At 44.1% G+C, this 13,945-nt stretch overlaps 1 protein-coding gene across 3 annotated transcripts in view; it reads right to left on the reverse strand.

The window, feature by feature from the left end:
• LOC126292020 (open rectifier potassium channel protein 1) overlaps window positions 1-13,945 on the reverse strand; it is a 530,665-nt gene that overhangs the window by 79,307 nt on the left and 437,413 nt on the right. For all 3 annotated transcript variants that reach the window (XM_049985814.1, XM_049985813.1, XM_049985815.1), the window contains exons 5-6: window positions 12,890-13,118; window positions 8,379-8,641 (exon numbers count right to left, since the gene is read on the reverse strand). In XM_049985814.1, coding sequence (XP_049841771.1) covers window positions 8,379-8,641; window positions 12,890-13,118 — 492 coding nt within the window. The remainder of the gene's footprint in view (window positions 1-8,378; window positions 8,642-12,889; window positions 13,119-13,945) is intronic.

Raw genomic sequence — 13,945 nt, forward strand, 5'->3', positions numbered from 1 at the left:
CACGCTCTCCTGACCTCAACCCTCTTGACTTTCATTTATGGGGGCATTTGAAAACTCTTGTCTACGCAACCCCGGTATCAAATGTAGAGACTGTTCGTGCTCGTATTGTGAATGGCTGTGATACAATACGCCATTCTACAGGGCTGCATCAGCGCATCAGGGGTTCCATGCGACGATGGGTGGATGCATCTAGCCTAGCTAACGGAGGACATTTTGAACATTTCCTGTAACAAAGTGTTTGAAGTGACGCTGGTACGTTCTGTTGCTGTGTGTTTCCATTCCATGATTAATGTGATTTGAAGACAAGTAATAAAATGAGCTATAACATGGAAAGTAAGTGTTTCCGGACACATGTCCACGTAACATCTTTTCTTTCTTTGTGTGTGAGGAATGTTTCCTCAAAGTTTGACCGTACCTTTTTGTAACACCCTGTATGTGACCACCATAACAGAACATGGTGTCATCACTCTGCTTCCTAGGAACTTCACTCAGTGGAAGAGGAGTCAAAACGAGCGGGTTATGTGTGGATACTCGACCATTTCCGGGAAAACGACGGTTGAGATATTCTAGGTATTTTCGAAGCACTTTATTCATCTTTTAGTAGGCGGTACACTCAGACGAAATGGTGGCTCAATAGTTAGCGTCGCAGCTTCTTAATTTTGCACCAGATTATTGTTTTCATTTATTTCATTTTTATTGTCTTCATTTATCAACCCTTGTCCGCAGAAGGTTACTACACGCGAGTTTCTTGTCAGTCTATGAAATATAAGGACGTCACATTAATCGTAAAATTACAACTGGATTTTGCGCTAACAAGGGAAACGCCTAATCGCACCCCCTCAGATTTCGTGGTATGATGGCCCAGTGTATGTCCTGTCAAAAACTGAATACAGATCAAGCACGAAAACAGGAAGAAGGTGTCTGCCACTGTGAAAAAATAAGCAAAAGGGAAACAGTGAACTGCTGAAGCACAAGATGTCCAACATCGAGCAAATTTGAGTACCCTGGCGTCGTAGTAATGTGGTCACGGTTTTGTAATGAGAAAGTGGAGGTTCATGCTCAAATCTCCCGCGTGCCCCACAATTTTTTTTCACAAAATTATTAAATGTCTGTCCGGTTATTGACGTTTCTGGTCGCTGCAACGTGGTGTAACGTCCGTTTGCAAAGGAGTGACGTAAGGAAGGCACATCCATACCTACAAACCACCTATTTGTTTTACACAAGTAGCACGTGTTATGACTCTTCCGTTCCGTTTTATAAGTTTCGACTCTTGAACTCTTTTGTTGTAACATACAGTAGTTTGCATCCCTTTATTTGTTGGATTCATTCCTGTGAGAGGTCTACGTGGCATCCCACCAGCTCTGACTATTCATCGTATTTACTTGGGACGGTAAATATATTATCATAGGATTCATATTCTGTAACCAATACATGAGGTGTGGTTGGAAAGTTTTAAGAATGGATCCGCTACAGCTTACTTGTTTGGTGGGCAGAGTGGCGAGTGAGTCATTTCCTTGTCCTTGAACTCCCTCTGACAGGAAACTGCGTTTCTTTTCTTAAGTTCGTTGTAGCAGCTGGTTGAGTGCCCATCTCTAAGGGCTTGTTGCCGGATTCTGTCTGCGCGAAAATGGACGTAAAAACGGACCAACGAGTTTGTGTGAAATTTTGTTTTAAAACCGGGAAATCAGCTTTGGAGACTTACAAACTACTAAAAACAGCTTTTGGAGATAATTGTATGAGTCAGTCAAATGTTTTTGTCTGGTTCAACAGATTTAAAAATGGCCGCATATCATTTGAAGATGAACCACAGTCCGGCCATCCTTGCATCTCAAAAACGAATGAAAATGTTGTGAAAGTTCGCGACTTGGTACACACTGATTGTAGACGTACAATTAGGAAGATGGCTGATGAACGTAATTTAAGTTTCTATGCAGTCAATTTTAAATGAAGATCTGAAAACGCCTCGAGTGTCCGCAAAATTCATTCCAAAAGTTTTGTCAAGTGACCAGAGACAATACCAACTTGAAGTGTGCCAAGAACTGGTTAATCGGATTAAAAATGACCCCAATTTGTTAAATAGGGTAATTACAGGTGGCGAATGGTGGGTATATGGATATGATCCTGAAACCAAATTGCAGTCTTCGCAGTGGAAGACTCCAGGTTCATCAGGACCGAAAAAAGGACGGAAAAGTCGGTAGAGGGTGATGACAATGTTGGTGATTTTTTTCGATTCTACTGGTACTGTGCATCATGTATTTACCCATGGAGGACAGAAAATCAACCAGGAATACTGCAAACGTGTCCTTGAGCGGTTTCGCGAAAATGTACGGAAGAAAAGGCCTGCATTCTGGAAAGACGGGAATTGGGTGCTACACCGTGACAATGCTCCAGCTCATCGTGCCTTCTCCATCGTTGAATTTTTGAGCGAATTCAAAATGTCTGTGGTTCCACAACCGCCAAATTCCCCTGATTTGGCCCCTGAAGACTTCTACCTGTCACCTAAACGGAAATTTTTACTGAAAGGGAAGCGATTTGACTCGATTGAAGACTTCCAGGCAAATAGGGAGAGCGTCCTTAACACACTTCAGGAAAAAAGTTCCAGGAATGTTTCCAAAAGTGGAAACACCGTTGGAGCCGGTGTGTTCAGTCAGAAGGGGACTATTTTGAAGGAGATGCATCACAGTAGCATGTAAGTGCCACCACTGTACAATTACAAGCCCACTCTGAGAACTTACCAGTCACACCTCGTATAGTATGACAATTGAAAAAATTACAGAAGGAGAATAGAAACATTAATTACCGGACAGAAAGTTCATAATTTTGTGAATAAAAATGGCACACGGGGCAGATTTCGACAAGGATCTTGCGCTTCGCAGTCCAACACCGTGATCACACAACCACTATGCTGTGATCGTTCCAGTTTGCTCGATGTTACACAGCTTAAGCTTGGAACGTTCATTGTTTCGATTGACCATTTCACCACTAAATCTGAGGGAGGTGCAATGGGGAGTTATGTATATGCTTGTGTGTGTGTGTGTGTGGGGAAGGGGGGGGGGGGTAACTTGAGGGGGCTACAATCTTCTAACTTCTCGTATCCTTATACTAATCCTTATGTTGTATTCATATGGTTATACTCCAGGAAGATTTAGTGCATAACCTTGGATGACGACAATGGTAGAAACCTACGAAATACAGATATTCCGAACACCTCGAGCATTGTGCGAACGCTGGTTTGTCTCATCAGCCTTTCTTCGTACGAATCTCACTCGGCAACGAAATGTCGTTAACACTGCTAACGATTTCGCGTCTTCGCAATAATTTCGTGGCCAACCATACACAGCGGATCACTTTTTCCGAAAACTGGCGGTTCAAATTGATTATGAATCAAGACGCAGCACAGGAATTTCACCGAAACCAATTTCATATAATTTTAAATGTATTCATCTGACATGCAATTAGCACACGAATAAGGACAACATAATACCAATAGACACTGGAAAATATTCTTATAGTAATCTTCTACAGACTTTGGTATGTACATGAAAAACGAAAATAAAAGTAATAATCGAGTTTTGAACACGGGGTGCAAAGTTATGAAGTGACGGCGCTAACAACTACACCATCACCATCATTTTGTCCGAGGATATCGCGCGGTAAAGGGCACATAAAGTAACTGAAGATACCTCGAAAAATTTGACCCCCGTTTCTTTAGAAATGGTCGAGTACCTACGGATAAGCTGAGACATGTGTTCACTTAATTTTATATCTCTTCCACTCTTTGACGTTTCTAGGAAACCGCGTTATGGCACTTGCCGTGTTCTCGTCGTGTGTGATTTCCTGCGAACAGTGTCTCAATTAACAACAGACTCAGCGCATTCAGTTCTGCACATCTAGAGGTACTAGACCAAGCATAAGTCAAACACGAGGTGAAGAAACAATAAATAGTGTGGAAACTTCAGAATTTTTACGTTTCCACACTAGTGCGAATTGAAACTGAAAAAATCATTTTGGAGCTCCTAAAACAATCTAGTTTAGCCAAATGTGCAATTCAGATCGTTAAAAATCTTTGGGAGGAGCAAATCAGTAAGTTGAAAAAGGAAGTCTTCATTTCTCAAAAACGTGCTACGAGGGTCGTTCAGTAAGCTTTTTTTTTTTTTTAAAAAAAAGCCAATAATATATAGACAGACGAATGTCCTTGTTGCTGCTGCACATTTCATGTTTGTTCTGTTCGCCCGTGGCGTTTCGATCCGTTCTGGCAGATGGCAGAGCCGTAATACAGCGTCAAAATGGCGTCTACGTACGACTCACGCTACAAGCAGCGATCTGTTATTGAATTCTTATCTGCAGAAAAAGAAACGGTGGTGAACATCCGTAAAAGTTTGTGTGCAGTCTATGGCGCAGCTGCAGTTGATAGGAGTACAGTTGGGCGATGGGTAAAGAAGGTTACAGCCTCAGGAAATGCAGAAACAGAGCTCCACGATCAGCCACGCTCGGGACGTCGTGTCACAGCCACAGCTCCAGACATGCTGAATCGTGCGGATGCCATTATTCGTTCCAACCGGCGCATCACAACTCGAAAATTAGCTCTACAATTGTCGGTCAGCAGTGTAAGTGCGTCTGCAATGACTGAGACTCCCGGATATTCAAAGAGGTGCCCACGAAGGGTTCCATGAATGCTCACAACGGACAACAAGATTCAAAGCAAGGGCATTTCATCTGGATTATTGGAGCTTTTTGAGACCGACGGAGAGGCCTTTCTGTCACAGATCGTTACGAGTGACGACACCTGGATGCACCACTTTGCGCCAGAAACAAAAAGGCAGTCCATAGAGTGGTATCATCCTCATTCAGCACGAAAGAAGAAATTCAAGACAACCCCCTCTGCTGGAGAAGTCATGGTGACAGTCTTCTGGGATTTCGACGGCGTCGTTCTCGTGGATGTGATGCCAAAAGGGCCAACCATCAATTCAGAGGCATACGTGAAGACTCTGAATAAACTCAAGATAGGTTTCCGAAGTGTTCGATCGGACAAGAATCCAGTAGAAATCTTGCTCCAATACGATAATGCACGCCCACACACAAATCTCAGAACCCGGGAACACATCGTCAAATTGGGTTGGACATCACTGCCTCATCCACCCTACAGTCCAGACCCTGGCACCCTCGGACTTCCATCTCTTTGGGCCGCTTAAAGAGTCTCTGCGGGGAACACACTTTGAAAATGACGAGATTATCAGTTGTGCAGTGAAAACATGACTACGCCTACAGGACAAGAACCTTTTCCTGCTGGGAATACATGCTCTTCCTCAACGTTGGCGTACGGCTATAGAACGTGATGGAGACATGTACAAGACATGTTGATGTACATTGTCACCATTGACTCTTAAAAATAAATATATTCTGAGAAAACAAATTGACCCTCGTATAGCAGACATGATACGCGAGTTGGAGTGGCAGTCATTAAAACAAAGGCGTTTTTCGTTGCGTCCCGATCTTCTCATGAAATTTCAATCACCAGTTTTCTCCTCCGATTGCGAAAACATTGTATTGGCACTCACCTACATTGCGAGAAATGATCATCACGATAAAATAAGAGAAATCAGGGCTCGCACGGAAAAATTTAAGTGCTCGTTTTTCCCGCGTGCCGTTCGAGAGTGGAACGGTAGAGAGACAGCATGAAGGTGGTTTATTGAACCCTCTGCCAGGCACTTTATTGTGAACAGCAGAGTAATCACGTAGATTTAGATCTGCTATGCTCATCCTCTATCAGCTTGTAGATCTGTTTAAGGCAGTAGTGTGTAACCTTTATTAGCCTATCTGGGTCACACTGAAAGAAGAATATTTTTGGCCGCCCAGAATATACTTAACAGAAACAATAACTGCCGAGAGGGGAAAAAAAAGTAAAGGAACATGGAATGATTTTTGCCATTGTTGAAACGGAATTTAATAAATTTTTTATCCGTTGTGTGATAGGTGCTCACTTCTTGGACCAAGTGATTGTTTCGGGGAGGAGACCAGACAACGAGGTGATAGATCTCATCGTATTAGGGAAGGACAAAGAAGGAAGTCGGCCGTGCCCTTTCAAAGGAACCATCCCGGCATTTGCCTGGAGCGATTTAGGGAAATCATGGAAAACCTAAATCAGGATGGCCGGACGCGGGATTGAACCGTCGTCTTTCCGAATGCGAGTCCAGTGTACGGTTTAAGGACTTCGGTATTTACAGTATATTTATTCACTCATGAAGTTAGTTGTAAGTAATCTACTGCAATTCAAACGGAACAATGACGTACATAATACAATACCAAAAGAAAAACTGGTATTCAATATTCCACAATAAGCAAAAGGTCTTGGAGCTTCGTGACGAATTTGCTATTTTTGCTATTGAGATGCTGGACTGGATCGGGTAAAACTCATTTATCTAGGAAATGTTTTTCTAATGAAACAGCCTTCCGCACACGTTAACCGGCACAGCATTCGCATCAGCGATTCAGAACCCACACACTTTTCGGTAACTTGCCATAAGCAGCGAAAAAGCGAAGTTTGTGCTGATGAAAGGCAGCATAGTTGGTCCATTCTTCTTCATCGGTTAAACAGTAACACGAATCGTTTATCTGGACATGCTCGAGCAATTTGCTGTCCCTCAAATTCTACCTCTTCAATAAAATATGATCTTCCAACAGGATCACTGGCCATCTCCACAGGAGTAATGTGAATGCAATGGCCCCCTTCACCCCCGACCAACTTGTGGACACATGGGTTGAGACAGAGCATCTTTTACAAGTACTACCGATTAGGAAAGGAACCCATGTAGAAGTCTATTAATTGTACAAAACATTTTTAGGTACTTTACATGATGCCACAGACGGCAACTATCTATGCCTCATAGTTCTTTTAATTGCATTTGGAAATCAGAGGAGTTTTTGGACGATCTGTACAACTATCTCAAAGAAAAAATGCAAGCGATGAGGGCACATGGCTTGTGACTGAGTTGTGTCATTGGCTTATCGGGACCAGAAAAACAGTGTACTTGAGTCAATGTGGCAAAATTTTGTGCCTCATTGTAATGCAGATTACACAGTAAGCTAAAGTAGTTGTTATAAATTTCAAGCTGTTTATGACAATGAAAAGCTTAATACTTTCTGGCCGTTACTGTGCTTATGGAGTGTCTGGACGGAACGAGAATGGACTGAAGTCTTCCTAGAGAACACAATCCAGCTTACTGGGAAGATATCAATGGAGGCAACAATAATGCCAGTTGAATCTCAAGATAGTGTGATTAGATTGTAAATCATGAAAGTGCCAGTCTCGGGAGTTGATAATGATAGTGCATGTCAATCATAGTACGATGGCTGGTTTAGTTGATGCAATAAATATGGTGGAGATTTTTCACTGGCATTCCGAACTTAATTGAATGTTACTTTTGAATATATCATGGGAGTGACAGTGATCAATGTGTTACAAATATGTACTATTAAAAATAGCCTTGATCACGATTTATTTATTAAGGTGACTTGTGGTCATCTTCAGATCATTGAGTGGAAACATCTTTCTGCTGGAGAATCACTACTAGTAGTGATTCTCCAGCAGAAATCACTACTAGTAGTGATTCTCCAGCAGAAAGAGGTTCCTACTCAATGGTCTGAAGATGAGCACAGCAGTGGTCGAAACCAGTCACCTTAATAAATAAATCGTGATCAAGGCTGTTTTTAATAGTAAATATTAATTGAATGTCCTGTCTTTGCCTTAGCGAAAGGTCATGTTTCTCATTTGCTAGAAACAACTCTGACAGGGACATCGACAGGACACCAAAAGTACAGGCTATGAGTATCTACTGGGCTCAGCGCTGACCATCTGTGGTGAGAGACTCAGTGACTGCTTCACCCAAGAACATAAACCCTGGCTGTGGACCAAGAAGGATTCAGCTTTAACATCAGACAATGTGGACATTACAAACTGAACACTAGTATAAATTTGGGGAAAGAAACTGACCGTATCCTTTTTGGTAAAACCATCGCACCACTTGCCTTAAAACGTTTAGACCACTTACAAGAAACCTAAATCAGAAGCTTCAAATGGCGAGTATTTTGCCACCTCACTGCCTGACTCAGTAATCCCCTGGATATGAATTGAGTGGATAGAGTGAATAGAGTAGAGCCACCCTCAACATAATAAGTGATGCCTTCAGAGGATTATGACAGGACTGTACGTAAAACCTAAATCACTATACCACCTGACTCTGCCTACAGTTCAATGTCTAAACCAGTCCACCATTTGGCTCTGCTTGTTGCTCTGAGTGTCGACGAAGGGATCATAGCACTGGGAGGTTAGTGAACATTATTCCTGCAAAACGCTAGTTGTGCCAGAGCTGGTGACGAACCTTGAGCTTCTGGAGGTACATCTCGTTGATGACCCTGCGCAGATAGACGGCGTCCTTGGCGATGCCGTGCCAGAGGCGCGCCTGCGTCACTTTGAGGTTGTGTGCCAGCTTGTGCTCGAGCCGGGCCATCCGCTTGGAGCGCATGGCGCGCGTGATGAAGCCGAGGATCATGACCAGGTAGCCCAGCCCGAAGATCACCCACACCAGCAGCATGATCTGGTACAGCAGGAACCAGCCCGTCTGGAAGCCCATGTTCGTCTGTCCTGCAAAACGGAATGAAGCCAATTGCAACACGAGCGTGGGACACACAATGAAGCCTAGTATCATCACCAGGTAGTGCGGTTCAGTTAATATTCCACACTAGTGGAACTATCTAAAACTGGAGAGAGAGAGAGAGAGAAGGAGAGAGAGAGAGAGAGAGAGAGAGAGAGAGAGAGAGAGAGAGAGAGAGAGAGTCCAAGTGGGCACCCTTTTCCTCCATTCTGGAGAGAACGACTAAAGTTTTGGTAGGTCTTCATCTGGATGCTAAATAGTATTTATTTATTTAGCATATGGCATATAAGTATATTTCAGTGTTGAACTACATGACATTATTTCTATACACTTAATATTTAATCACAAACAAACATGTAGTCCCTGTATATACTTGATAGAATTTGGGGTTTCCATTAGAAATTCCACATAAACGCCTCCACATGCTCTTCTCTGATGTGTTGGATAGTTTTTCTCAGTGCGCTGCATTCAACATTTAAAAAGTCTATCTGCATATTTTCCAGTACACGTTCCACTCGGTTGAGAAGGTCGATCAAACCATGAAATAACTGGCGTGGTTTTGAGGTATTTTGAAGCCACTCTCCTCCAGGAACTGGTAATGTTAAGCCCAGTGAGATTGCAAGTTCACTAGGAGAGTGTCTATCGATTTTGAGGTCAGCAGTGTCAGAATGTACCGACGATCCACGTTTACTATGATCTTGTTGTGTTCCCTGGTCAAGGACTCTTTCCCTCACAATCTTGGGATTGCTATGTGACTTACGATAGGCAGTCAGATGGTGGGAGTATACCTAACTGTTCCTGAAATAATACACTCAGCATTATTAAGTTGGACATAACTTTTGTTTCCGTGAGTGCTGATCAAACATGTCGGTGCGCGGTACTCTGCTGTGGCGCGTACCAGGCTCAAATCAAAAGTCTGCAGAGTTGTCATTTGTGGTGCACATGTGGTTCGATAAGTTTTTGGGCGACAGTACCTCTTGTCCCCGTGTGGCACTTTTTGTGAGGTGCGATTTCAAAGACAGGGCTCTATCCAGAGCCATAGTAGTGATAGTATCTGTTTGTACTTCATCATCATCATCATCATCATCATCATCATCCTCCTCCTCCTTGGGTTCTCAAGTACTGAGCTAATAAGGAAGTAGCTCTTTACCTTATACCTGCCCTCCATTTATTCCCTGGCCATCCTGTGATCCTGTTGTTGGGGTCCTCTCACCACTGATGCTCTCGAAAGCCGACTTCCTCTGGAATCAGATGTTCAGTACTAGATTCATCCGCCCACCCCTGAGCTGTGTTTATGTAGCTGATGTTGTGGACAACTGTCATGTGTACCGCCAACCCATACCACGTTCAAATGGCTCCGAGCACTACGGAACTTAACATCTGAGGCCATCAGTCCCCTACACTTAGAACTGCTTAAACCTAACTAAGGACACCACACACATCCACGTCCAAGGCAGGATTCGAACCTGTGACCGTAGCAGCAGCGCGGTTCCGGACTGAAACGCCCAGAACCGCTCCGCCACAGCGGCCGGCCCATACCAGGGTCATCGTCGTCTTCTAACGCATCTACCCCTTGACTAGGTGCTGAAGATTTAACACATCTACCCCTTGACTAGGTGCTGAAGAAGTGCTTGTTTCGTTTCTGGAGTGGCAAACTCTGTTTTTCTGTGCATGAGAGCAGGCGTCTTTGCTCCATCAGTGACTTAAGCATGGAGTCGCAAGGGCTGTTGAGTTCATCAGAAGCTTCTCTGTTAGAAACATTTTCACCTAGGTTCATCAGAACGCACCGTTCCCCCTCGTTCTCCCAGTGACATTGCCCGACAACGTCGGTATCCAGAATGAATTTTCGCTCTGCGGTGGTGAGCACACTGACTGCACACTTCTTTTGCTTTTCGCAAGCGAGTACTGTAGCGACTGAGCCATCTAAGCACGACTCGCGGTCCGGACCTCACAACTCCACTTTCACCATACTTCTTCTTGTACCGTCGAACTTGCCTGTGGAAGGCAAAGACTTGAGGTTCGAGTCCTGGTCAGACACATTATTTTCATCTGTCAGTAGTTTCAATTCTGAATGTGTGCACCAAGCTGTCTGAATCTAAAACTGACCTGATGAGCGTGTGGCAAATGGGATGTATCAGCGATGTAGACCATTTTATTCTGAAACGATGGGACATCCTCACCAGGACAAGAAGTACACGGAAATGGACAAAGGGTATGTACAAAGAGAAGAGCAGCTCCATTAACGCCAAGCACACCTGGAGCTCTTCATGACGGCAACATAAATCGCTGAAATATTTTCTGTCAGACATTAGCATCTGGCTGAAAGACGGTGTAGACTTCAGTCAATATGAACTTGATAAAAATAGGAGAAGTGAGAACAAGTGTGCTACCTCACAATGGAATGTAGATGTTGGAGGGGCCAGTCGAGAGAAAGGCTGTTATTGACGGTTATTGCATTGTGTAAATAAATGAATCAGAGACAGCTGTTACGCTGAACCGGTAGTTGTTCTGTTGCTTCAGAGAACGAACAGACGCAGGATGGGCAAAGACACGAGATCATGTTTTTTCGACACCCCAGGGCTGAAATAGTGAATGCATTGCTGTCTTCAATGATCTAATTAACGTCAACTTTACTCGTGTTTTATAGTTATAGATAATTTTTGGAACATAACACTACTCTACAAATTTTGGAAAGTACAGCATTATGATGAATAGAACCTGATTTCTTTTTCGACGGGAAAGGGGATTGGCAAATAAAAAATGATGATGAAATATACTGTCTGGGTTTCGTTTTTGGGATCCAGTATAAAACATCTTAAGAGCTTCTCTTTTACACCTCATTTGGACAGTGTTGCACGAGCACCCCTAACCATTAGCTAGAAATGATCACTTACCATGAAAGCATTTTTAGTGACACTTTATATTCCAGCTGATCATACAGATGCAACAAATCATCGAGCCGTTCTTTAAAATATTTTTCTTTGAAGCGTCACGGAAAGCAATTTACAATTTCATCCTTTAGCACTAATTCAATCTGAGTAATTTCAAGATTGTCTGTAGCTTGTGGCTCGATGAACACACCCGTGTTCACCTTGTCGAAACAGAGCCTGAGAGCCTGGGACAGAACTGTGTGTGTGTGTGTGTGTGTGTGTGTGTGTGTGTGTGTGTGTGTGTGTGTGTTTTGGTTTCCCATCTTCAGCTGAGTAATTATTAGAGATCTTATAAATATTTTTCTAGAGATTTAGAAACAAGGAATGCTTTGTCTGCGAGTGCAGAAAGTATATTGGCGTTAACGCTTCTTTGCTGGCTACAGTTCGAAAAGATATGTGATTCTAATGTCAGTTCCGAATTCAGTGGAACAAGATTAATTAAGTCTCCATAGCATTTTGTGTGCTTATTGTTAAAACATGATCGGGACGAAAGGTAGTCTAGTAGAACCAAATACATGATATATTAGTTGAATTAGCAAGTTATACCATGGTCTAGAGTTAGCCAGAGGGAGACTAATGTTTGCATTGGGTTATCTGTTATGCGAGATAACTGAGTCAACGCACACTATAAATAAGGCTCATTCTATTGTTACATGTAAAATATTAAGAACCTTGTTATTTTCAGACCCAAACATACTTTTGACATACAGTTCAGTGTCAATATGCAGTCGTCTGTTTCTGTAGCCGAGTGGTCAACGTGTCTGACTACCATTTGGAGCACCCAAGTTCGATTTCCAGTACTGCAAGGGATTTTCTCTTGCTGGGAGGGTCGGAACGGGGTGCACTCGGCCTCTTGGTAACATTGAGATAGCTACCTGATTCAGCATTAGCGGCTGCAAGATGTGGCAAGCAGACAACGGCCGAGAGACCTTTGACACGGTGGCCAGTAGGCACTGCATGGTCTTCAGGACCAGAACAGGGAGCTGGCCAGTGTACAGTAAATTGTATGCCAGAGCGAGGTGTGAACTGAAGCTCGGGTGGATAGTTACCTGGACTTGGGCTCAACTCACAATAGTGGTAGGATAAAGTTCCTTGAGGGGTTAGAGAGGAGGGGTAGGAGGGGGGGGGGGAAGAAATGGAGTGAGGGGAAATGAGAAGATACTGAGAGTGAGATAACGAAAAGTAGCAGTTGCAAGCTCTGGGAAGCGCACACGCGGCCGAGAGAGTGCTATGCTGACAACAAAGACAACACGACACATGGAAATGTATGAGTAGGGAATCAGCTGATGCCGGCGGGTGGATAGTTACCAGCGACGAGGTCGCCGAAGCCGATGGTGGTGAGCGTGACGAAGGCGTAGTAGACGGACATGGCGTAGTCCCAGTCGTCCTCCATGAAGCTGAAGATGGCGGCGGGCAGGAAGATGAAGACGACGACGCCGGGCACCAGGTAGCTGAGCGTGTCCGTGATGAGCCAGGTGCGCGAGTGGTAGCGGTACTGGCTCTCCTTGCTCTTGTAGCGCCGGTGCACCTTCACCAGCTGCAACGACACGGGCCGCCTATAGTCGCACTCGCATACACCCTCCACCAATTGTACACTGAGTTCCAGGACCTCAACCACCAACACTTCGCACTTCGGTCTTCAATCGGTCAGGAAATGTAAATCACAGTGAAAATCGAAAGTTCTTTATTTCCAACATTACACTACACTTTCCAGCTATTTCACTAGATAGTCACTGCACCGACACACCGACAGCTGGCCAGAGTCGCCGAGCGGTTCTACATCCTTACATTTGTCCTCTAGCCATCCCTGCTAGACAATTGGCCGAGTGGTTCTAGGCGCTACAGTCTGGGACCGCGCGACCGCTACGGTCGCAGCTTCGAATCCTGTATCGGGAATGGGTGTGCGTGATGTCCTTAGGTTAGGTAGGTTTAGATAGTTCTAAGTTCTAGGGGAGTGATGACCTCAGATGGTAAGTCCCATAGTGCTCAGAGCCATTTTGAGCTGCTGCGACACAGACATTTATCATTGCGTGTTATGAACTTTCCAATACACTTGTCATAGAAGGCATTCTCTCTTTGATTTCTGCCAGGTCCCTAAAGTGGTCTGTAGATTGTTGTTTGTGCGAAAATTTCCCCGTAGACTGTGGTTGATGTGAGCAAAGAGATGAAAGTTTGTTGGTTGCTCGATTTGGGGCAAGGGGACGAAACAGCGAGGTCATCGGTCCCATCGGATTAGGGAAGGATGGGGAAGGAATTCGGCCTTTCAAAGGAACCATCCCAGCATTTGCCTGATTTGGGGAAATCACGGAAAACCTAAACAAGGATGGCTGGACGCTGGTGCACGAATATCTGAGGGAGCCAAGT

Source organism: Schistocerca gregaria, chromosome 9 (genome assembly GCF_023897955.1).
Source record: "Schistocerca gregaria isolate iqSchGreg1 chromosome 9, iqSchGreg1.2, whole genome shotgun sequence".
Lineage (NCBI taxonomy): Eukaryota > Metazoa > Arthropoda > Insecta > Orthoptera > Acrididae > Schistocerca > Schistocerca gregaria.